The sequence below is a fragment of the Mobula birostris genome, unplaced genomic scaffold (genome assembly GCF_030028105.1).
Source record: "Mobula birostris isolate sMobBir1 unplaced genomic scaffold, sMobBir1.hap1 scaffold_388, whole genome shotgun sequence".
Taxonomy (NCBI): Eukaryota; Metazoa; Chordata; class Chondrichthyes; order Myliobatiformes; family Myliobatidae; genus Mobula; species Mobula birostris.
This window is the reverse complement of record NW_027276964.1, coordinates 123,244-147,913: the sequence shown is the minus strand read 5'-3', so window position 1 is coordinate 147,913 and position 24,670 is coordinate 123,244. Positions and strand designations below refer to the sequence as shown.

The 24,670-nt window shown below is 51.9% G+C and overlaps 1 protein-coding gene across 2 annotated transcripts in view; it reads right to left on the bottom strand.

Moving 5' to 3' along the window:
- lmna (lamin A) overlaps positions 1–24,670 on the bottom strand; it is an 81,021-nt gene that overhangs the window by 8,366 nt on the left and 47,985 nt on the right. For both annotated transcript variants that reach the window (XM_072250519.1, XM_072250520.1), the window contains exons 9-12: positions 24,345–24,452; positions 20,071–20,190; positions 18,444–18,536; positions 8,117–8,386 (exon numbers count right to left, since the gene is read on the bottom strand). In XM_072250519.1, coding sequence (XP_072106620.1) covers positions 8,117–8,386; positions 18,444–18,536; positions 20,071–20,190; positions 24,345–24,452 — 591 coding nt within the window. The remainder of the gene's footprint in view (positions 1–8,116; positions 8,387–18,443; positions 18,537–20,070; positions 20,191–24,344; positions 24,453–24,670) is intronic.

Genomic DNA, 24,670 nt, shown 5'->3' with positions numbered 1-24,670 from the left:
GATATGCACGGAAGTATTAAATGCCTACAATCTCACAGCCATACACTATTATACCATAGACAGGGCTTCACAACACATACCAATTACTGTTTCAAATTAAAATATGGTTGTCCCTTTAGAACAGAGATGGGGTGGGATTTCTTTCAGCAGAGGGCGGTGAATCTGTGGAATTCATTGGCGGCCAGACTGCTGGGTGCATATATTTATTTCGAGTTACAGCAGGGGACGGGCTCTTCGAGCCACATCACCCAGCAACACACCGATTTGCCCCCAGCCCAATCACAGGACAATTGACCTACTAACCGGTGCGGAGGGAAACCGGAGCACCCGGACTCATTGGACAGATCCTTACGGAATACGTTGGAATGAAACGCGAGGTTGACAGGCTCTTGGTTAGTCAGGGCTGCAAAAGGAGAAGGCAGGATGATGGGGTTGAGAGGGACGATAGATCAGCCATGATGCAGGCTCAGTGGGCCAAACGCCCCTCTGGGGACTGCACGACTCCCTTCCTGAGCTGGGTGACCATAACTGTGCACAGTACTCCGAGTGCAGTCCGGCCAAAATCCTACACTGCTGTAATGTGAAGGCCAGCCAGCCAAACACCTTCTTCACTGCCCTGTCTACCTTTCAGGGACGACGTACCTGAACCCGCTGGCCCCTCTGTGCTACGACACTCCCCAGGGCCCAGGCATTCAGAGTGAAGGCCTGCCCTGGTTTAACGCTCTAGACTATGATATTTCCACTTCTGAGTGGGTAACAGGTCCTATGATTCATTAGAGCTCTGTGAAGACTTTAGACGGATTTTGTATACCACCAAAGATGAGCAGTTCGACAGTCGATGTGCATTCTGACTGAATGCATCACTGCCTGGTGTGGAGGCTCCAGTGCTCAGGATTGGGAGAGGCTGCAGAGGGTTGTACACTCAGCTAGATCCATCACAGGCACAACCCTCCCCTCCCTCAACAACATCTTCAAAAGTAGGTATCTATCATCGAGACCCTCTTGGGCATGCCCTCTTCTCGTTACTACCATCAGGGGAGTGATACATGACCCTGAAGACACATACTCAGCATTCCAGGAACAGCTTCTTCCCCTCTGTCATCAGATTTCTGAGCGGTCCATGAACCCATGAACAACACCTCACTATCCCTCTGTCGTCAGATTTCTGACCAGTCCATGAACCCATGATCACCACCTCACTATCCCTCTGTCATCAGATTTCTGACCAGTCCATAAACCCATGAACAACACCTCACTATCCCTCTGTCATCAGATTTCTGACCGGTCTATAAACCCGGGAACAACACCTCACTATCCCTCTGTCATCAGATTTCTGACCGGTCTATAAACCCGGGAACAACACCTCACTATCCCTCTGTCATCAGATTTCTGACCGGTCTATAAACCCGGGAACAACACCTCACTATCCCTCTGTCATCAGATTTCTGACCAGTCCATAAACTCGTGAACAACACCTCACTATCCCTCTGTCATCAGATTTCTGACCGGTCCATAAACTCGTGAACAACACTTCAACGTTCCTCTTTGGTACTATATAATAATTTAATTAATTGTTAATCACTTGTCGTGCCTGCACTGAACTGCTGCCACAAAACAATAAATTTCACAACTAATGTAAACCTGATTCTGATCAGAGTGATCGCCAGCGGACTGAAAAGATTACCAATAATCAATTGGCCTCTGAAGTCGAACGGGCTTTGGTAAGTGATCGACAAGTCTGGGGTAGGAATGTGGATCGGGAGGAAGTGTCAGAGGGACAAGACCACTCACGGACCACAGCTCATGCAACCCCACCCGGTTAACAGCTCCGTCGATTCTAGCAGACAACACCACCCTAGCCTGATTTGGCTTGTGACCTCATTGTCCTGGGCATGACCCCGGCACCCCACAACAATGAGCCTTGCAGTCTATCCAATAGTACCTCAGGTGTAACTGAACCCAAGGAAAGGGTCACTTTGGATGAGAAGGTGGGATTCAAGGAGTTCCTGTCGGGAGGGTATTCCAGACTCAGGGGCCCGGATACCTGAGGGAAATGGTCACTATCATGGAATCTGCGATCTGGGGGAGGGGAAGGGCTCTAAGAGGTAAAAAAAAACTTGCCCCTGGGACAGGTGTCGGGGCCAAAGGAAGTTACAGAGACAGGGAGGGGTGTAGGGGCTGGAGGGGTGTAGGGGCTGGAGGGGGTTACGGAGACAGGGAGGGGTGTAGGGGCTGGAGGGGGTTACAGAGACAGGGAGGGGTGTAGGGGCTGGAGGGGGTTACAGAGACCGGGAGGAGTGTAGGGGCCGGAGGGGGTTACAGAGACAGGGAGGGGTGTAGGGACTGGAGGGGGTTACAGAGACAGGGAGGGGTGTAGGGGCAGGAGGGGGTTACAGAGACAGGGAGGGGTGAAGGGGCTGGAGGGGGTTACAGAGACGGGGAGGGGTGTAGGGGCGGGAGGGCGTTACAGAGACGGGGAGGGTGTAGGGGCTGGAGGGGGTTACAGAGACGGGGAGGGGTGTAGGGGATGGAGGGGGTTACAGAGACAGGGAGGGGTGTAGGGGATTGAGGAGTTACAGAGACAGGGAAGGGTGTAGGGGCTGGAGAGGGTTACAGAGACAGGGAGGGTGTAGGCGCTGGAGGGGGTTACAGAGACAGGGAGGGTGTAGGCGCTGGAGGGGGTTACAGAGACAGAGGCGGTGCAGGGGCCTGATGGGGTTACAGAGACAGAAGGGGGTGCAGGGGCGGGAGGGGGTTACAGAGACAGAAGGGGGTGCAGGGGCCTGAAGGGGTTACAGAGATAGGGAGGAGTGTAGGAGCTGGAGGTATTACAGAGACAGGGAGGGGTGTAGCGGCTGGAGGGGTTTACAGAGATAGGGAGGGGTGCAGGGGCCAGAGGGGTTTACAGAGACAGGGAGGGGTGCAGGGGCCAGAAGGGGTTACAGAGACAGAGGGGGGTGCAGGGGCCGGTGGGGGTTACAGAGATAGAGGGGGGTATAGGGCCAGAAGGGGTTACAGAGAGGGGGGGCAGGTGCAGGGGCCTGAAGGGGTTACAGAGACAGAGAGGGGTGCAGGGGCCAGAAGTTGTTACAGAAATAGAGGGGGGTGCAGGGGCCAGAGGGAGTTACAGAGATAGAGGGGGGTTTAGGGCCTGAAGGGGTTACAGAGTCAGAGGGGTGTGCAGGGGCCAGAGGGGGTTACAGAGACATGGAGGGGTGTAGGGTCCGGTGGGGGTTACAGAGATCGCGGGGGGTGTAGGGCCTGAAGGGGTTACAGAGACAAAGGGCGGTGTAGGGCCTGAAGGGGTTACAGAGATAGGGAGGGGTATAGGAGCTGGAGGTATTACAGAGACAGGGAGCGGTTTAGAGACTGGAGGGGTTTACGGAGATAGGGAGGGGTGCAGGGGCCAGAGGGGTTTACAGAGACAGGGAGGGGTGCAGGGGCCAGAAGGGGTTACAGAGACCGGGAGGGGTATAGGGGCCGGTGGGGGTTACAGAGATAGAGGGGGGTGCAGGGGCCTGAAGGGGTTACAGAGATAGGGAGGGGTGCAGGGGCCAGAAGGGGTTCCAGAGACAGAGGGGGGTGCAGGGGCCAGAAGGGGTTACAGAGACAGGGAGGGGTATAGGGGCCGGTGGGGGTTACAGAGATAGAGGGGGGCGTAGGGCCTGAAGGGATTACAGAGACAGAGGGGGGCGTAGGGCCTGAAGGGATTACAGAGACAGAGGGGGGTGCAGGGGCCAGAAGGGGTTCCAGAGACAGGACAGGTGTAAGAGCTAGAGTGGGTCAAGGAGGTGGAGAGTGTAGTATTACAGAAATGTAGAGAGGAGAAGGGAGTCCAACGGGGTGGATCAAGGGAAGGGGTAAATTGCAGTTGCCTGCCCTTCAATCACAAGCGTCAGCTGGGAAGAGGTTTTCGAGGCTGTCCCTAGGGTGAAGCCCGTCACTCCAGCAGGTCCACACATGCATACGTGGGCACTGTGGTGTCCAAGACCCATGTCCGGGTACCCCTTTGCACTCTACCCCTCGAGTGGGGGGGGGAGGGGGAGGAGGGGAGTCTTTGCACAGTGTCTCCCCGCTCCGGTTCCCACATACTTGCCCCAACTCTGGGCTGAGCTCAGCCTGAGACAAGGTGGGGAAAGAGGTGCGTTTGGCTTAACAGGCAGACTGAGCTCCCATCGTGGTTAATTTCATTTCACAGTGATGGAGATTAATTTACCAATCAGCAGCTTGTTTAGTTGCAGAGGTCAATGTTACACATAGCAACAGGCAAACCAATCAGCAGCTTGTTTAGTTGTAGGCGTCCATGCCAGACATAGCAACAGGCAAACCAATCAGCAGCTTGTTTAGTTGTAGGCGTCCATGCCAGACATAGCAACAGGCAAACCAATCAGCAGCTTGTTTAGTTGTAGGGGTCCATGCCAGACATAGCAACAGGCAAACCAATCAGCAGCTTGTTTAGTTGTAGGGGTCCATGCCAGACATAGCAACAGGCAAACCAATCAGCAGCTTGTTTAGTTGTAGGGGTCCATGCCAGACACAGCAACAGGCAAACCAATCAGCAGCTTGTTTAGTTGTAGGGGTCCATGCCACACACAGCAACAGGCAAACCAATCAGCAGCTTGTTTAGTTGTAGGGGTCCATGCCAGACATAGCAACAGGCAAACCAATCAGCAGCTTGTTTAGTTGTAGGGGTCCATGCCACACACAGCAACAGGCAAACCACTGACAGACCTCAGTGGATTGGGGAACATCAGCGGGGGGGGAGGGAAGCTGGGACAGTCATTGATTTGGGTTGTGACTGAAAGAGTAGGGGGTGGATGGCTGATGTAAAGAGGGAAGGGGCAGGTGGAGGGTGGATCCAGCTGACAGGCAATTAGTTAATTGTCATGTACACTGAGGCAGTGTGAAAAACTTTGTTCCGAACATCAGATAATCTCACCAAATGAGTACACTGAGGTAAAACAATAACAGAAAAAAGTGTTTCCGTCACAGAGAGAGTGTGGTACAGGCTGAAAATACAGTACAAGGGCCATGACAGGGTAGATTGTGAGGTTACTATACACTGGGACCATTCAATAGTCTGATAACAGCTGGACTGAAGCTCTTCTTGAGTGGTCTCAGATCCAGGTGAGGAGGGGCTGGTAGGCAGGAGGAGGAGAGGTGAGAGGGGACAGCGACAGAGGCTAGGAGGTGATGGGTGGATCCAGGTGAGGAGGGGCTGGTAGGCAGGAGGAGGAGAGGTGAGAGGGGCAGCGACAGAGGCTGGGAGGTGATGGGTGGATCCAGGTGAGGAGGGGCTGGTAGGCAGGAGGAGGAGAGGTGAGAGGGGACAGCAACAGAGGCTGGGAGGTGATGGGTGGATCCAGGTGAGGAGGGGCTGGTAGGCAGGAGGAGGAGGGGAGAGCAGGAGATAGTGACGGAGGCTGGGATTGAGTATCTGATGGGAGAGGATCGTGGAGCTTGGGAGGTGGGGATGGCAGATGGGAATGGCAGGACAGGGGTAGCTTCGCTCCTGTTGGTGGGGTGGAGCAGTGGTTGGGGGAGGGGGACGGAAACAGACCGATGTTTGGCTGCCGTGGATGTAGGAGGACCATAGGGAGAGAGAAAAGGGACGTAGGGGAACAGATGCCCTGAAATTGGAGACTTTAGTATTTGTACCACTGGGTTGTGGACTCCCGAGGGTGGATATGAATTCTGTTCTCTCTGGGCCAAGGATGAACCCAAAAGGCTTCACAGAGCCGAGCATGGGCCTTGGGGAAGATTGGGTGAATGGGGGCACACGGAATGAGGTAAATGAGCCTGAAGTCCCACACCACCAGGCTCAAGAATAGTCCTGATGAAGGGTCTCGGCTGAAAACGCCAACCATTATTTCCCTCCACAGATGCTGCCTGACCTGCTAAGCACTTCCAGCTCTGCGTGGATCAGCAACTTCCGTTTAACCATTCGGTTCATGAACAACCCTAATCACCACCTCAGTTTGAAACAGAATGGCATCTCATTAGAACAGATGAGGAGGAATATCTTTAGCCAGACGGTGGTGGGATTCATTACCACAGACACCTGTAAAGGGCAAGTCACTGGGTGTATTTAAAGCAGGGGTTGTTAATTAGTCAGGGTGTCAAATGTTATGGGGAGAAGACAGGAGAATGGGGTTGACAGGTCATGGTAGAGCGGACTCGATGGGCCAAATGGCCTAATACTGCTTATGATCACTTTGCAGAGGGTGGCGAGGAATCTAATGAAGACGATCAAAAACTACAGGGCGATCTTCATCAATCAGGCAAGTGGGCCAAGGAATGGCGGATGGAGTTCAGAGTAACCCATCAGCAGGCCAGGCGGCAGTATGGAGAGGGATGTCCGCCACAGGAGCGTAGCCGTCAGCAGGACGCCATTACACCTGGGGCAGCGGGGGGGGGTGCGATCTGGCCTGTGGAGTTCAGTTTCAGCACTCCTCTGTAAGGAGTGTCTGTACATCGGCCCTGTGACTGCGTGGGTTTCCCCGGGTGCTCCGGTTTCCTCCCACAGTCCTATGGGGTAGGTTAACGGGTCACTGTAACAGGTCAGGGTTGTGGGGTTGCTGGGGGGCGGGGGGCCTGGCTCAAAGCACCAGGAGGACCGACTCCGCTCAGTAAATACATAATAAATAAAGAGTTGCGGTTTCGGGCCCAGCCCCCCTCAGCAGGTTTCACCCCGAAACATCGGCTCTGTATTCCCCTCCCGAGATGCTGGGTTCCTCCAGCATCTTGTCTGTGTTGCTCTGCATTTCCAGTGCCTGCAGAACTTCCTGTGCGTGCGGAGTTCGATCCAGGTGTGTGAGCTGTTACATTTCGGGAAGTCAGACCAGGGCGGGACTTTCCCAGGGAATGGCAGGGCCCCTGGGTGTGTTGTGGAACACGGAGACATAGAGGGCACTGAACATAGCATCACAGGTGGGGCGGTATTGAAAGCTGGCCTTCGTAAGTCAGGGCATGTTGCAGTTGTACAGGTCATTGGTGAGGCTGTCTTTGTCCAGGTTTGCTCACCCTGCTGTAGGATAGATGCCACTACGCTGCAAAGACTGCAGAGGAGATTGACGAGCTTGTTGCCAGCAATCGAGGGACTGAGATAAAGACGGGGACGTCACCATTTGGCAAGAGACAGGAAGGTGTACAAAATCATGAAGGGCATAAAGATGTACAGTCCTTTCCCCCAGGGCAGGGGAATCAAAAACTAGACAGCCCAGCTTTAAAGTGGGAGAGGAGAGGTTTAATAGGAACCTGAGGAGCAACTTCTTCACCCAGAGGGTGGTCAGTCTATGGAACGAGCTGCCAGAGGAAGTGATTGCGGCAGGTAGATTAATGACATGTAAAAGATACTTGGTCAGGTACACGGATAGGAAAGGTTCAGAGGGATAGGGACAGGTACACGGATAGGAAAGGTTTAGAGGGATATGGACAGGTACATGGATAGGAAAGGTTTAGAGGGATATGGACGGGTACACGGATAGGAAAGGTTTAGAGGGATAGGGACAGGTACACGGATAGGAAAGGTTTAGGGGGATACGGACGGGTACACGGATAGGAAAGGTTTAGAGGGATACGGACAGGTACACGGATAGGAAAGGTTTAGAGGGATACGGACAGGTACAAGGATAGGAAAGGTTTAGAGGGATATGGACAGGTACACGGATAGGAAAGGTTTAGAGGGATACGGACAGGTACACGGATAGGAAAGGTTTAGAGGGATACGGACAGGTACATGGATAGGAAAGGTTGGTTTAGAGGGATACGGACAGGGACACGGATAGGAAAGGTTTAGAGGGATATGGACAGGTACACGGATAGGAAAGGTTTAGAGGAATACGGACAGGTACATGGATAGGAAAGGTTGGTTTAGAGGGATACGGACAGGGACACGGATAGGAAAGGTTTAGAGGGATACGGACAAACGTGGGCAAATGGGACTGGCTTAGTTGTGAATATTGGTCAGCTGGGACTAGTTGGACTGAAAGTAATGGGGGGTGAGTGGGGCTATTCTTTGGGACGAGGTGAAAAGCAGGGGGAATGAGGGACCAACTCTGTGACCAGCTTGAGTGTGTGGGAGGGGGGACTTTGGGTGCGACCAGCCCTCACTGACCTGCATTGCAATCGGGTCCTGCCCCATCAGGTATGTTCGGTGGAGGAGGCTCTCCGCCGCCCCTCCCACTCCTCCGCCGGTCCCGGTGCCGCTGCCGCTGACACTGCGGTAGGACTTGGTCACTGTCTGCCGGGAGGTGGGGCCGGTGATCACCGTGGTCTTCTGCTGACTCTGGGCCGACTCGTGGGGTGGGGTGGCCGGCTGCCCACAGGATCCGCACACTGTGGTACGGGAACGCAGGTTGTACTCAGCATCGGCGCTGTGGGCCGCCTGTCAATGGGAGGGGAGGTGGAGGAGAAGAGGCATCAGCATACAGTCCCTTCCTCCCCTCCATGATCCCCCCCCCAATGTGCTCCGTCCCTCCAACACCTACCAATGGGATCACCCACCCCAATTCCTCATCCCCAAACACAAACTCTCCCCTCAATTCCCCCCATGACTCTCAACATGCTCCCAAGCTCCTAATTCCTCCCCAGCGCTCTCCCTCTCCCAAAACCCGCCAACACCTATCAACACCATCCCTCCCCTCAACTTCCCTCCGCCCTCCAACATGCACCCTGCCTCCAACCCCCTCAACGTGCTCCCTACCCCCCTCACACGTCCCCGGCCACACCCGCCGAACGCTCCTCCACCACACGCGCCACCGCTGCTCGCAGCCTGCAATTGCAGTTCATGGTCAGAGACCATTGAGCCCACTGAGTCCATGCTAGCCCTTCCCCCCAGGTGATCAGCTTGGCAGCTCTGAGGAGCCAGAACCCACCCCCAGAGAACCTGGGATAAAGTCCACCCAACTATGTGCCAACGGGTGGACGGAGAGAGGCAGCACCAGACACCGTCGTCAGTGGATTCTTTCAGTTTTAAAAGGGAATAATGGATTAGTTCTGCCCTTGCGGTGTGAGAGAGGTCGCAGCCAGTTTGGTGTTACAGTCCTCAGACGCTACCTCCAAAGATTTGCCCCCCCTCCGCCCGCCAACATCTCCCAACACCAACGTAGCTCATCTTCCCTCTGGGACACAACATCGCTCAGGATGTTTCTGAGGAAATAGTTGCCATACAGGCCAGGACGTTGGGTAGACATTGAAAGGCTCTTGATTGGTGAGGATGCTAAAGGTGATATGGAGAACGGGGGCTGATAAAAATATCAGCCAGGAAGCAGACTGGATGGGACAAACAGCCTGATTCTGCCCCATATCTTGCGTCTTTTCCAAGGGAGTAGGGCTTTGATCCTTTTCCATCCTCCTGTCCACTAAAGCCTTAACTGACCTGTGTCCAGTTCCTGTCACCTTACCGGCCCCCCATCCACCAGTGTGTCAGTCCCAAGGCACTGCCCACAGAGACATTCAAAGTCCCCCCCCCCACCCACCCACTAATTCTCTGCACGAGTTGAAAGTTGCTCTATGACCCAGTGGGAAACAGATCAGTAACAGATACAGTCAGCAAAGTGACAGATGGAGCTTCACCCAGCTAAGTATGAGGTGTTCCAGTGTAAAGGACAGTAGACTGTTCATGGCAGGACTCTTAACAGTGTCGATAGATAGAGGTATCTTCGAGTCCAAGCCCACCCAGCTCTCTGAAAGTGGCTGCACAGGGTGACAGGGTGAAGAAGGTGCATGGCATTTATTAGTCAAGGCACTGAGTTCAAGAGTAACAAAGTTACATTACAACTTTATAAAAGTCTGGTTAGGCCACATCTGCATTCAGTTCTGGTTGCTCCATTGCAGAAAGTTTGCGGATACTTTTAGAGAGGGTGCAGAAGAGGTTCGCCAGGACGCTGCCTGGATTAGAGAACACGTGCTGCTATAAGGTGAGTTTGGACAGAGTTAGATCGTCTTCCTTGGAGTGACAGAGGCTAAGGGGAGACCCTGATAGAGGGTCAAAAATTATAAGCTGCCAGAATCTTTCTCCTGATTGAGAAAAGTCCAGTATTAGAGAGTGCAGCTGGCCAGAAAGAACTACAGTCTACAAATCAGTGAATTCAAATTGTTCAGGGACAGCAGAAGCAGACAGACCAATTGTCTTTGTTCTTGCCATAAGGTCAAAGGAACGGTCGAAGCCATTTTTTGAAGCTGCTCTGTATCCTCCATTTTGTGAACCGGTTTTGCTTGGCTGAAAGAATGTAATCAGTTGGACTAGAGGTCATTTCCCAATAAGAAGTTATTTGTCAGGTGTTCTTCGGCTGGATATAACATGCAGGTTAGTGAGTGGTGGGGTCTGTGTCTGCCCCGAGTGATTCCAGCTCGTTACTGGTTTGGTAACTGATTTAGAACAGAGAGCCATAAATTACCAGTTGTCACTGGTGGAGGGGGGCAATAAATGGATGCTGGCTTGGACTAGAGCCAAGAAGATTGAATAAGAATAACCTAGAGCCAATGAGATTGAAATGGAACATTTGAACTGATAGGAGGTGTTTAAAAGTCCAGATCTTCAAAGGCAAAGCAGTGACGACTCTCTGAAGACCATCCGTCACAGGTGTGGAGGACTGCACATCAGAGATTAGACTGCTTCTGCTTTTCTATTCTCTGACTGTTCATGCAGGATCAGGGAAACTTAGTAGATGTACACTTGGGCATTCGGTTGTGTACATTCATGTGCTGTTAATTCAGACAATAAGGAACTTGTCACTAAATACAGATTTGCTCTGTGTCCAACTGTGATCATCATTACTGAGGGGTAATCCTTGTTACAGTGCAGAGGGGAAAGTTTACAGGAGATATGTGGGGCACGTTCTCCCACACCGAGAGTGCTAGGTACCTGGAATGCATTGCCATGGATGGTGGTGAAGGCAGGTGCCACAGAGGCTTTGAAGTAGACACATGAATGGAGAGATATGAACCATATGCAGGCAGGTGATTAGTTTAACTTGGCACGGATATTGTGGGCTGAAGGACATGCTCCTGTGCTGTACTAGTCTTTCAAACCTTGCTCCTGATACCCAGACCAGGGATTTCATCCTCGTCCTCTCCCCGTCCGAGCTCCAACCTCAGACTGAACGTTTCAAACTCCAGGGAGCACCCCCCAGATCATCTGGAATCCTCTCCTCCTGACGTATCCCTCGCAGTCCTTCCACGAGCCCTACTGTCAGGACCGATTTCCAAGAACTGATCATGATGGGAACACAGCGATGAGCGCAACGGGGCGGAGTTCAGAGGTCAATTCCGGTGCCCTCTGTGAGAATTACATACATCCTTCCCCTGAGCACATGGGTTTTCCCTGGGTGCTCCAGTTCCTTCCCACAGTCCATAGGTTAACTAGTCATTGTAAATGGTCCTTTGATTAGACGGGTTCAATAGGTGGGTTACCAGGTGGTAGAGCCTAGAGGCTGAAAGGGGCTCCTCCTTGCTGGGTCTGGTCTCCAGAGCCGACACATGGCTGATCCCAGGCCCCGCTAGTGCCCCCCGTAACCTGTTTGCCCCTCATTGACATACCTGAGGACAACTTTACAGTAACTGATTAACCCACTGACCCCACACCAATTAAAGGTTTAATTATCAGGATATTTACACAGATTAGAAATTAGAACAAGACTTCCTGTGACACATGCCAACCCTTGCAGTATCCACCAGCCCCAGAGGACACTCTCTCTCGGTCTCGGGATGCGTGGGCTTAGGTATATCAACATTGAAACAGGCCATTCACCCTGACTGCTCCATGTCGACCACGATTCCCATCTAAGCCAGTCCCATTTGCCCAGGTTTGTCCCATACCCCTCTAAACCTCTCCTATCTGTGTACCTGTCCATATCCCTCTAAACCTTTCCTATCCGTATACCCATCCATATCCCTCTAAACCTTTCCTGTCTGTGTACCTGTCCATATCCCTCTAAACCTTTCCTATCCGTATACCCATCCATATCCCTCTAAACCTTTCCTGTCTGTGTACCTGTCCATATCCCTCTAAACCTTTCCTATCCGTGTCCCTGTCCATATCCCTCTAAACCTTTCCTATCCGTGTACCTGTCCATATCCCTCTAAACCTTTCCTATCCGTGTACCTGCCCATATCCCTCTAAACCTTTCCTATCCGTGTACCTGCCCATATCCCTCTAAACCTTTCCTATCCGTGTGCCTGTCCATATCCCTCTAAACCTTTCCTATCCGTGGACCTGTCCAACTGTTTTTTAAATATAGTTGATGTACCTGTCTGAACCACTTCCTCTGGCAGCTCGTTCCATAGACTGACCACGCTGTGTCGGTCTGTGTGGAATTTGCCCATTCTCTCAGTGACTGGGTGGGTTTTCCCTGCGATCTTTGGTTCCCTCCACGTCCCAACGACATACAGGGTTGATGGTTTAAATTCCCCCTGTTTTGTGGTGAGGGATAGAACCTGGGGAATGTGGGGAGACTGAAATAGGGATAGGTGTAAATGGGTGGGCCAAAGGACCTGTTCCTGGAAAGGATACAAGGACAAACCCTTAAAGAAAGGATCCTTAACACAGCAGAAGTCTGAGAATCACAGTCTGGGGGGGGGATGGCGGGCTGGAGTTTGGAAAGGGGTCTTGTGTGACAACAGCCTATAAGGAGGGTGGAGCAGTGCGGTCTGCTGCTATTGCCCTACTGGGACAACGGGCCAAATGTCCTTCTCCTGGAACAGCCAGCACCCCTGTAACTGGAATGGTTATCTGTTACAAAGACTCCTCTCTTCCTTTCCCTCCAACCCATCACTGCCATTTTAAAATAGCCTCCCTTCAGTCTGCCCGTTGAAAAGAAAAGCTCCTGCTTCGGGCGGGGGGAGGAAGGGTTCAGGCCTCGGTCACTGGACTGCAGTGGACCGGCTGGGCTTGTTTTCCCTGCAGCAGAGGGGGAACCTGATGGAAGTGTATAGGATTAAGAGAGGCAGAGATAGTAAAATATTTTACCCCATGGGTGGGAAAGGTTCAGAAACAAGACAGTACAGGTTTACAGGAGAGGGAGCAGTTTGAAAGGGGATCTGAGGGGCTGGTGTTTCACACAGAGAGTGGGTGATATCTGGAAAGTGCTGCCAGAAGAGGTGATGGATCTACAGTCACTGCAGTTAACAGGCTCTTGGAGACACACACACGGGCAAGGTACAGAGGAAGACGCCAAAGACTGCAGATGGTGGAATCCGGATGCTTGAAGAAGCTCAGAGGTCAGGCAGCATCCGTGGAGGGAAATTGACAGTAGATATTCCTGTCTGATACTAAAAGCATTGACGTGACTGTAAGAGGAATTGCCACAGACCTCTGTGGGAACCAAGTCATTGGGAGAGTTTAAAGCAGAGGCTGATAGGCTCTTGATTAGTAAGGACATCAAAGATTACGAGGAAAAGGCATGAGGAAAGGGGTTGATAGGGACAATGAATCAGCCATAATGGAATGGCAGAGCAAACTCGATGGGCTGAATGGCCCAATTGTGGTCCTATGTCTTATGAGTAAGCTTGCAGATGACACAAGATTTGGAGGCGACAGAAATAACTTTCTTTTCACTGGCAGATGGTAAGTTGGGCAGAGCTGTGGCAGATGCAGTTTTATCCTGGTAAGTGTGACGTGATGCACTGTGGGAATCTAATGAGGGTAGGACACACACTGTGAACGGTAGAGAGTACCGAGGGACAGAGGGACCTCGGTGTACAAGGGTAGGACACACTGTGAATGGTAGGGAGTACTGAGGGACAGAGGGACCTCGGTGTACAAGGGTAGGACACACACTGTGAACGGTAGGGAGTACTGAGGGACAGAGGGACCTCGGTGTACAAGGGTAGGACACACACTGTGAACGGTAGGGAGTACTGAGGGACAGAGGGACCTCGGTGTACAAGGGTAGGACACACTGTGAACGGTAGGGAGTACTGAGGGACAGAGGGACCTCGGTGTACAAGTTGAAAACCACCTTGAAGGGGGGAACTCAGATTTGGGATAACAGGAGGTGGAGGAGGGGAGTTGACATGAATTTTAGGGGTGGGAATGAAAGTGCAACCAATCCTGGGCCACCACCAACCCCTCTGTGTGGCCTGGGCACCCCATGGATCCACAGCCAGGAGTTGGGGGGGTTGACGGCGGTGTGGGAGGGGTCAGACACCCCGAGGAGATCCAGCCGACCCACCTTCTGGTCCAAACGTGAGAGCCCAGACAGAGCCAAAAGAAGGTTCAGGGGGAGAGGGGGGGAGAGGGGGACAGGATGGTCTTAGGTGAGTGGTGGGGAAAGGGTGGAGATGGCTAGAATTTCATGGCGCTCTGGAGAAAGGCTAGGGGCCAAACCCTGTTATCAAAACTTAAACAGACACATCGTCACTAAATAACTATTTGGCTGGCCACTGCCCTCTCACCCTGCGCTAACCTCATCGCTCTCTCTGCCCCCTGCTCTAGCCCGATTGCTAGGCCATGCATCCCGGATCAGGTCTAGACAAGACCCCTCTCTGTGACATTATCTCCCTCCCTTCACATCTGGGAACAGCTGCTCCTAATTTTTAACCCCTCAAGAAACAACTGGTTTGAGTAGCTCAATACCAGACTAATCAATTTAACTAATTAAATCAGAATTTATTTTAATATCCAGCAGGAAACTAAATCAGTCTCTTTAAATCAGGAAGTCATTAAAGAAATCGAAGGAGACAGCTGTAATCTTTCAAGATTATTTTTTATTTAAACAAAACAGCTTTGGATACAGAACTTCGCAGTGAATCTAATTTAATTTGAATCCAATCGGATTATCGACAACTTATAAACCAAGGGTTACATTTTCAGCTATGATGACATCCCTAACGCACCATGAAATCCTGACGCCTCGTTCCTGAGAACGATCTTGGAAATACAGAGGAGTGAGATGGCAGATAGCTGAATGACAGCGTGACAGAGAGAGACCTGAGCTGAGTGGAGCTTACGGTCCGTACAAACCTTTCCAGGGAGTTGGCCCTTGGTGAGGACGTTGCAAAGACGCATTGGGCGGGAGGTCTGGAGAGTTGTGGGGGAGGGGGGGTCCATCCAAGCTGGCAGGTTGAAGTTTGGGCATGTAATAGAGATATTCCCCGCTAAGGAAGCGTGTAATAATAAGGCATATTGGTGGCAAGGGAGGGTCTGTAATAACTGAAACACTGAAGAGCAGGGGGCTGCGATATCAGCATTATGTCAAGCAGGCAGAGGACTGATGCTTAGAGAGAGCATGTAATAATGGATACTGATGGCTAGCAAAGGTCTTGTGATAGAGGGAGAGTTGTAATAACAAAGATTAATTCCTAGGAAGGTCTGTAATGACTTATAATGGTTAGTAAAGGTCTGTAATGGTGGAGGAGTCAGTAATAAGATACATACTTGTTAGGAAGGGTCTATAATGGATGGAGAGGTTTGCAATACAGGGATACTAATTAGGAAGGATCTGTAATAGCTGGAGGGGGTATGTAATATGAAGATACAGGTTAGGAAGGGTCTGCGATGGATGGAGGTGTGTAACATAGGAATACATGTTAGGAAGGGTCTGTAATGGACAGAGGTGTGTAATGTAGGGATATAGGTTAGGAAGGATCTGTAATGGACGAAAGTGAGTAACGTAGGGATACAGGTTAGGAAGGGTCTGTAATGGACGGAGGTGTGTAACGTAGGGATACAGGTTAGGAAGGATCTGTAATGGACGGAGGTGTGTAACATAGGGATACAGGTTAGGAAGGATCTGTAATGGACAGAAGTGTGTAACATAGGGATACAGGTTAGGAAGGGTCTGTAATGGACGGAAGTGTGTAACGTAGGGATACAGGTTAGGAAGGATCTGTAATGGACGGAGGTGTGTAACGTAGGGATACAGGTTAGGAAGGATCTGTAATGGACGGAGGTGTGTAACATAGGGATACAGGTTAGGAAGGATCTGTAATGGACAGAAGTGTGTAACATAGGGATACAGGTTAGGAAGGATCTGTAATGGACGGAAGTGTGTAACGTAGGGATACAGGTTAGGAAGGGTCTGTAATGGACGGAAGTGTGTAACGTAGGGATACAGGTTAGGAAGGATCTGTAATGGACGGAGGTGTGTAACGTAGGGATACAGGTTAGGAAGGATCTGTAATGGACGGAGGTGTGTAACATAGGGATACAGGTTAGGAAGGATCTGTAATGGACAGAAGTGTGTAACATAGGGATACAGGTTAGGAAGGATCTGTAATGGACGGAAGTGTGTAACGTAGGGATACAGGTTAGGAAGGGTCTGTAATGCACGGAGGTGTGTAATGTAGAGATACAGGTTAGGAAGAGTCTGTAATGACAATGAGGACAGGTCTGTAACGATGGAGGGGACTGTCTATAGTCAAATCCGAAACCGTTCTATCGATCTCAGCATCACTGCCGACAGCCAGGGGAGGCATTTTTCAAGGAACAGTTCTTTCAGACTGGGATCACCAACCCTTGGCCAAGGCTGAAGTGTTGGGGAGGGAAAGGGTTGCCTGAAATGTTTTGGACAGAGAGAAAAAAAATTCTCAAGGCGAATGGCAGAATAACCTGTGTGGCACAGATCAGCTAGTATCCTGTATCAGGGCAGAATTCCCAGCCTTCTCCCTGGCTGGGTTTGTTTAGGATTTGGGATTTCTTCCCCTCTGTCCTGAGCATGGGCAGTTGGGCAGCTCCCAGCGGTGCTCAGCGGCCGACCAGGTTGGGAGGCCCACAGATTTTCGAGAGGAGACCTGGGGGAGTTTCGGAGACTGGTGGTTAGACCTCCAGCTGGGAATGATTGCACAACTCCTTCTCCCTATGCCATGGGGAAAGAAGTATGCAGGGAGGAGGGACCCTGACGTTCGCAGGCTGGGGTTTACAGAACAGAGGGATGTTCTGTTGGCATCCCTCGTCGTCCAGGGAGGGATTGGCCACTTGGACAGGGTAAACCCTCTTCCTAACCCTCAGGCCATCATTCTATTCAGTAAGAGGGCCAGAGGGGGTCCCAAAGTGAGGCCAGGTTTGGGGGGGTTTGATCAATCAGTGGACTGGGAAGTCAAAGATCAGTTGTGGCTAGGAGAGTCATCGAACCGGTCAAACTGTGTGAATTCGTGCCTGGAGTCCTTTACGTTTCAAATTCCGACCGAGTGACTGTTTACTGTCTGGAGATCTCAGACCAGTCCCTGCGGGTCTGTCCGGAGGATCCTTTTGGCAAGGTAGTTAATTCTGATGGAGCGTAGGGGGAGAGAAGGTGACATCATTAGCTGGTGGGGAGGGGGTGTGCAACATGGGGGGGGTCCCTGGAATGAAGAGTAGACCACTCAGGGCGCAGATCAGGAGGAACAACTTCATCCTGAGGGTGTGGAATCTTTGGAATTCTTCCCCCCCCCCGCAGGAGTTTCAGGAATGTTCAAGTGGAGTTTTTGCATGGAGGGGAGTGGTGGGGGAGAAAATTAAAGGGACGTGGGATGGTTCAGGACAATGGAACTAGGTGAAGGCTTGATGAATGGGTGAGGAACCCCCACCACTCAAGCCTGAGGTGGTCCTGCTCTCAAGGTTGGGTGGGTGGGAGGGAGATAGAAACCCAGTTGCCTCAGGCCGGGGGAGGAGATGCTGTTGACAGAGGGCAGGGAACTGAGCAGATAGAGAGAGGAGCGTGGACATGGGGCTGATCAGAGGACCATGTTGGGCAGGGTAGGGGATGGGTTGGGGTGAGGGGAGGGTGCTGAAACAAGCAGGAGTGGGGTGTGTGCTCCAAATCTGGGAAGCAGGCAGAGATGAGGGGTTCTGTGTCGTGGGGGAGGGTCCCTTCCCCGGAACAGAAGTCTCACTGAGTGCCTTCCACTGGATGCAGTGGACAGGGAGGACGGGGAAGGGCCAAATCTCACTCAGGTACCGGAAGTCCGAGGAGGTAGGGAGAGAAACAGGGGTTAGAAGGTGAGGAGATTCCCCCAACACTCAAACCCCCTCCCACAAGCCCGTCTTCCACCCATTGACCCCCACCTCCTCCACAGGAACGAGCCACCCTTTCCCATACAGGCAGAGAACAGTCAGAGGGCAGGGAAGCGCGGAGGCACCCCTCCCAAATGCCACACCACGCGGGGTTAAATCACTAGCATCCAATCAAATCCTCAGGCCGCTCGGCCAGTCGGCTGCGTGCTGGAGCTGCAGGTTGGCCCACCCACACAGAGCCTGTGGGAGAGGGATGGGGTGTGGGTGTGGCATTATCACTAGGATGGCATCAGCACAGGGCAAGACCTGGGGTTCATCAGCAACGGAGGGCACCTGTCCATGGTGTGGCACAGAAACCTCCTCGTTCCCTCACCAGCGTGGGAGTGGATAGGAAAAATGGGCGAGGGGAGGGAGGAGGGTGAAGGGGGAGGCGAGGGAGGAGGGAGGTGAGGGACGAGGGGAACTGATCCACTCGCCGCTGGCTCCTCGGTGGCTTCACTGCCTATACCTGGTGCACATCACGTCGGCGCAGCTCCCCATCGAAGTCCTCATCATCGTCATTAATCACCACCGAGCGGGTCACCTTACGCATTGCCATCTCCTGGTGGGACAGGGTAAGAACAATCGGTCAGTGCCCAGAACCGGCCAACCACACACCCACACCTCACTCTCTCCCTCCTGCCGACACACACCTCGCTCCATGGAACACCCCTCCCCCACCGTCTGGAACACCCCCCACCCCCACCGTCTGGGACATCCCCCTCCCCCACTGTCTGGGACAGTAAACAGACTGGCTGTGCTGAAGGGCCTGTTGACAAGGAATACTCGGACAGGGTTGCCATCTCCCTGTGGGGAGTTTTGGAGGGTTGGAGTGGAGGGATGGAGGTATTTGGTGGGAGGTGGGGAGGGTTCGGGAGGGAAGCAGTAATCCTACAACCATTGGAAGAAGCTGTTGAGGTGGACGGTGTATCACTAACACAAGAAAATCTGCAAATGCTGGCAATCTAAAACCACACATGAAATGCTGGAGGAACTCAGCAGGCCGGCTACATCTATGGAAAAGAGTAAACAGTCGGCATTTTGGGTGTTGGTCGACGTTTTGAACTGAGAGTCTTCATCTGAAAGGTCTCGGCCCAAAACATCGACTGTTAGCTCTTTTCTATAGGTGCTACCTGGCCTGCTGAGTTCCTCCAGCATCTTGTGTGTGTTGCTTCAGATGGGCGCTGGATGGATCACGGTGGGAGAGGCATGGCCTTCCCTTGGTCTGGGGTCACTGGGAGGGGAGGTAGGGTTGAGTTAGGATGAGGGGGAGTTAGGGTTTGGTTAGGCTGAGGAGGGGAAGTAGGGTTGGGTTAGGGTGAGGAGGGGAGGTAGGGTTGGGTTAGGGTGAGGAGGGGAGGTAGGGTTGGGTTAGGGTGAGGAGGGGAGGTAGGGTTGGGTTAGGGTGAGGGGGAGATAGGACTGGGTTAGGGTGAGAAGGGGAGGTAGGGCTGGGTTAGGGTGAGAAGGGGAGGTAGGGTTGGGTTAGGGTGAGGAAGGGTGGTTGGGTTGGGTTAGGGTGAGGAGGGGTGGTTTGGTTGGGTTGGGTTAGGGTGAGGGGGAGGTAGGGTTGGGTTAGGGTGAGGGGGAAGTAGGGTAGGGTTGGGTTAGGGTGAGGAGGGGAGGTAGGGTTGGGTTAGGGTGAGGAGGGGTGGTTTGGTTGGGTTTGGTTAGGGTGAGGGGGAGGTAGGGTTGGGTTAGGGTGAGGGGGAGGTAGGGTTGGGTTAGGGTGAGGAGGGGAGGTAGGGTTGGGTTAGGGTGAGGAGGGGTGGTTTGGTTGGGTTTGGTTAGGGTGAGGGGGAGGTAGGGTTGGGTTAGGGTGAGGGGGAGGTAGGGTTGGGTTAGGATGAGAGGGAGGTAGGGTTGGGTTAGGGTGAGGGGGAAGTAGGGTAGGGTTGGGTTAGGGTGAGGGGGAGGTAGGGTTGGGTTAGGGTGAGGGGGAGGTAGGGTTGGGTTAGGGTGAGGAGGGGAGGTAGGGTTGGGTTAGGGTGAGGGGGAGGTAGGGTTGGGTTAGGGTGAGGGGGAAGTAGGGTAGGGTTGGGTTAGGGTGAGGGGGAGGTAGGGTTGGGTTAGGGTGAGGGGCAGTGATGTCTCACCTCATTGCTGCTGTTGATCAGGATGGTCTTGATATTTTCCCCTGTGCCCCAAGTCCGCTGAGTCTTCCACACCATGTCAGTCGGAGGGCTGTGGGCAGCACCGGCATCTGCCGCCCAGATCTGAGGGGAAGGCAAGGGAAATGAGAGGGTAGGATCAGATAACCATAAACAGAGAACAATACAGTTCACTATCGTGTCAAACAATGACAAATTACACTAATTCCTTCTGCCTGCACATTCACGAGTCTCAGATCCTCTATCGTATCTGCATCTCCATCGCCACCCCATTCCAGGCTCCAACACTGTAACAAAACTGAACTCGCACTTCTCCTTTAGACTTTCCTCTTCTCACACTAGAGCTTTACCCTCCGGTACTTGACACTTCTACCCTGGGAGGAACATTCCATCTGCTCATGGATGGCTCTAAACTAAATTTCTATTTGGCCTCCTCTCAGTCTCCGCTGCTCCTGAGAAAACAGCCGGGGTTTGTCCACTCTCTCCTTATAGCTCACACCTTGAATCCAGGCAGCCTCCTGGTGAACCTCTCCTAGGCCTCTACGCCCCTCCTTTAAGGGAGCAACCAGACCTGCACACGATGCTCCGAGAGTGGCCTGACCGGTTTTACATAGCTGTAATGTGATTTCCAGACTCTGAAAGTCAGAGTTCATACCCTCTAATGCAGACAGTATCCAAGATCATAAGACACAGGAACACAATTCAACCACTCAGCCCTTCGAGCCTGCGCTGCCATTCGATCATGGCTGATTTATTATCCCTCTCCACCCCATTCTCCCCGTAACCTTTGACACCATGTCCAATCAAGAACACATCAACCTCCACTTTAAGCCTACTCAATGACTGGCCTGGCCTCCACAAATGTCTGTGGCAGTTAGGGTTGCCAGTTGTCCTGTATTGGCTGGGACATTCCGTATATTGGGCTAAATTGGTTTGTCCCATACGGGATTGCCCTTGTCCCGTATTTCCCCGCTAAGGTACAGCGTTCCCATGAAACAGTTCGTAAGCCGAAATGGTGTAAAGCGAAGAAGCAATTACCATTAATTTATATGGGAAAAATTTTTGAGCGTTCCCAGACCCAAAATATAACCTACCAAATCATACCAAATAACACATAAAACCTAAAATAACACGAACATATAGTAAATGCAGGAATATGATAAATACACAGCCTATATAAAGTAGAAATAATGTATGTACAGTGTAGTTTCACTAACAGAATCGGGAAGATTAAGCCAAAATCGATTTGTAGAAAAAAATCGGCACGTACACGCATACGCACATCACGTATGTGTATGCCACACATGCGCACACAGGTGCCCACGCAAGGCTTCATGGTCATGGTAGTCTTTCTCAGGGTAAACACAAGTGTCCTGTATTTGACTGCTACTTTTGTCTCTTATTTGGGAGTGAGAAAGTTGGCCACAGATTCACCGCCCTCAGGGTAAAGAAATTCCTCCCTTCTAAAGGGATACCTTTGTATTCCAAGGCTGTGCCCTCTGGTCCTAGATTCCCCCACTAGGCACCTGTATCTGTGACTAATAAACTAACACCATTAGCCTGCGCCCTGAAGCTTTAGGGTTCCTTCTGACGCAGTCTGAAAGCCTCGAACACATTCAGTGATTGAGTGCCGCCTTTGTCCAACCCCACAGCAACTCTCCTCCCAGAGTGCAGCCTTCCCTGGGCACCGAGGTGGGCTATGCCAGCGTGGAAGGAGGGGAGGGTGGAGGAGAGCAGGATTCTTTCATCAAAGATTCCCATCATCCGGGCCATGCCGCCTTCTCATGCTAGCATCAGGCAGGAGGAAGAGGAAGATTGAAACTTCGAGGAAAATGCGGAGGAGAGAGGGTAGTTCTCAGAGGGGCCGCTGGGTCCTGAAGCTCTCAGAGAGGTTATCGAGATTCTGAGATTTATGGATTGGACTGTAGTTCATATCGGCCACTTTCAGTTCTATGCTTTTACCATGCCTCGCCTATTCTTTCTTGTTATCAATTGGCAGCCTGAGGGTTTGGGTGATCTGTTAGTTTTTTTTTTGCAAGGGAGGGGTTGGAGGTGTTTGGGGTTTGCTAGTTTTTGTTTCTTTTTCTTTTCGTGTGGGGGGGGGTATTAATGTCTTTCTCTCACCTACCTATATGATTTTCTGTACCTTGTGGCTATAGAAAAGACAAATCTCAGAGTCGTATTCTGCATACATACTTCGATAATAAAATTAATCTTTGAATCTTTAGAAGCCACAAGTCCCACACCACCAGGTTCAAGAACAGCGACTTCCCTTCAACCACTTGTTTCTTGAACCAACCGGCACAACCCCGATCATTACCTCAGCAATGAAACCCGTCAGACCACCCAATACACGCTGTGGACTTGTGTCTTTGTTTTCTCTCTGCTTTTGCACCGTTTCATAAAACTGTACGGTATAACTTTCTGTCTAATGTGAAAACTATAAGGACTCTCGTTATTGCGGCCATTCAGCCCATCGACTCTGCTCTGTCATTCAATCACAGCTGATTTTGCCTTAAGCCCCATTCTCCCAGTAACCTTTAACCCCCCACCCCCCCAAACCAATGAAGGACCTATCAATTTCTGCCTTAAGTGCACCCAGTGATTTGGTCTCCTGCGGCAACGAACTCCACAGATTCATTACCCTCTGCCTGAAGAAATCCCTCCTCTTCTCAGTTCTAAAGGGACGTCCCTTTTCCCTGAGGCTGTGCCCTTCGAACTCGGACTCTCCTACTGAGTTACACTCTGAGTGTTTGGCTGTTTTTCATGATACCTCTACCTTACCGTACTTGACAATAAACTTGACTTATCATGAATTGTACCGCCCAGCATTGGTTAAGAACAACACCCAAGGTTTAAGATGCAAGTTTATCATCTGTGCATCAAAGTTGGAAAGTGTATGGTTATGCACTTTGGCAGAAGAAATAAATGGGGAGACTGTTATTTAAATGGGGAAAGAATTCAAAGTTCTGAGATGCAATGGGACTTGGGAGTCCTCGTACAGGATTCCCTTAAGGTTAACCCCCAGGTTGAGTCGGTGGGGAAGAAGGCGAATGCAATGTTGGCATTCATTTCTAGAGGAATAGAGTATAGGAGCAGGGATGTTATGTTGAGGCTCTATAAGGCGCTGGTGAGACCTCACTTGGAGTACTGTGGGCAGTTTTGGTCTCCTTATTTAAGAAAGGATGTGTTGACGTTGGAGAGGGTACAGAAAAGATTCACTAGAATGATTCCGGGAATGAGAGGGTTAACATATGAGGAACGTTTGTCCGCTCTTGGACCGTATTCCTTGGAGTTTAGAAGAATGAGGGGAGACCTCATAGAAACATTTCAAATGTTGATAGGCATGGACAGAGTGGATGTGGCAAAATTGTTTCCCACGATGGGGGAGTCTAGTATGAGAGGGCATGACTTAAGGATTGAAGGGCGCCCATTCAGAACAGAAATGCGAAGAAATTTTTTTAGTCAGAGGGTGGTGAATCTATGGAATTTGTTGCCACGGGCAGCAGTGGAGGCCAAGTCATTGGGTGTATTTAAGGCAGAGATTGATAGGTATCTGAGTAGCCAGGGCATCAAAGGTTATGGTGAGAAGGCAGGGGAGTAGAACTAAATGGGAGAATGGATCAGCTCATGATAAAATGGCGGCGCAGACTCGATGGGCCGAATGGCCGGCTTCTGCTCCCTTGTCTTATAGTCTAAAACATGTAGTCAAATGCGTCACAACACACACAAGACACTGGGGTAGCTCGGCAGGCCAAGGCAGCATCTGTGGAAATGAATCAACCGTCACCATATTCCAGCCCGAGACCCTTCATCAGCACTGGAAAGAAAGAGGGGAAAAGCTCTGCTTTCCAGTGCTGATGAAGGGTCTCGGCCCAAAACGTCGACTAGGTATTCATTCCCATGGAGGCTGCCTGACCTGCTGAGCTCCCTCAGCGTTGTGTGTGTGTGTTGTGACGCACTTCCAGCATCTGCGGAATCTGGTGCTGGTGAAGTGCGTCGTCTGCGAGAGAGCGCCGGGATCCGCCCGCAAGTGTTGCCAAACGTACTGGCGCCAGCATAGCGTGCCCACGATACTCAGCAGGATGACACAAAAGCAACAACGCGAGCCCCTGTTCATCCCTGCCACCCCCCCCCCCACATCTTGATCGGGGGTTCTGGGTCCCCAGGTCCCACACAGACAGCCCGAGGGAGGAATGAGAGCGGGGAGACCCGGGGGCTGCAAGAGGGAGGAGGTACGGAATTGACAGGACACTCACCGTGACAGACTGTCCAGCCAGAAGAACAAACTTGGGAGGGAACTTGTACGAGATGGTGGCCCGGCCATTGATCTGCCTCTTCAACTGCCAGTTGCCCATGGGCTGGTCCTGGGGGAGGTGTGACAAGAGGATAGTGAGGCTCACACAGACACAGGGGGTCCGAGTCAGGGGGATAGTGGTGGGGGGGGAGGGGAAGAGAATGGGAGAGAGTGGGTAGGCAGACGGAAGTTGGGGAGAGAGTGGGAAGAGTGGGAGGGGGAGATACACAAGTAGGTGGGTGTGAGAGGGGCTAGAGGTATGACAAAAGGATAGTGAGGCTCACACAG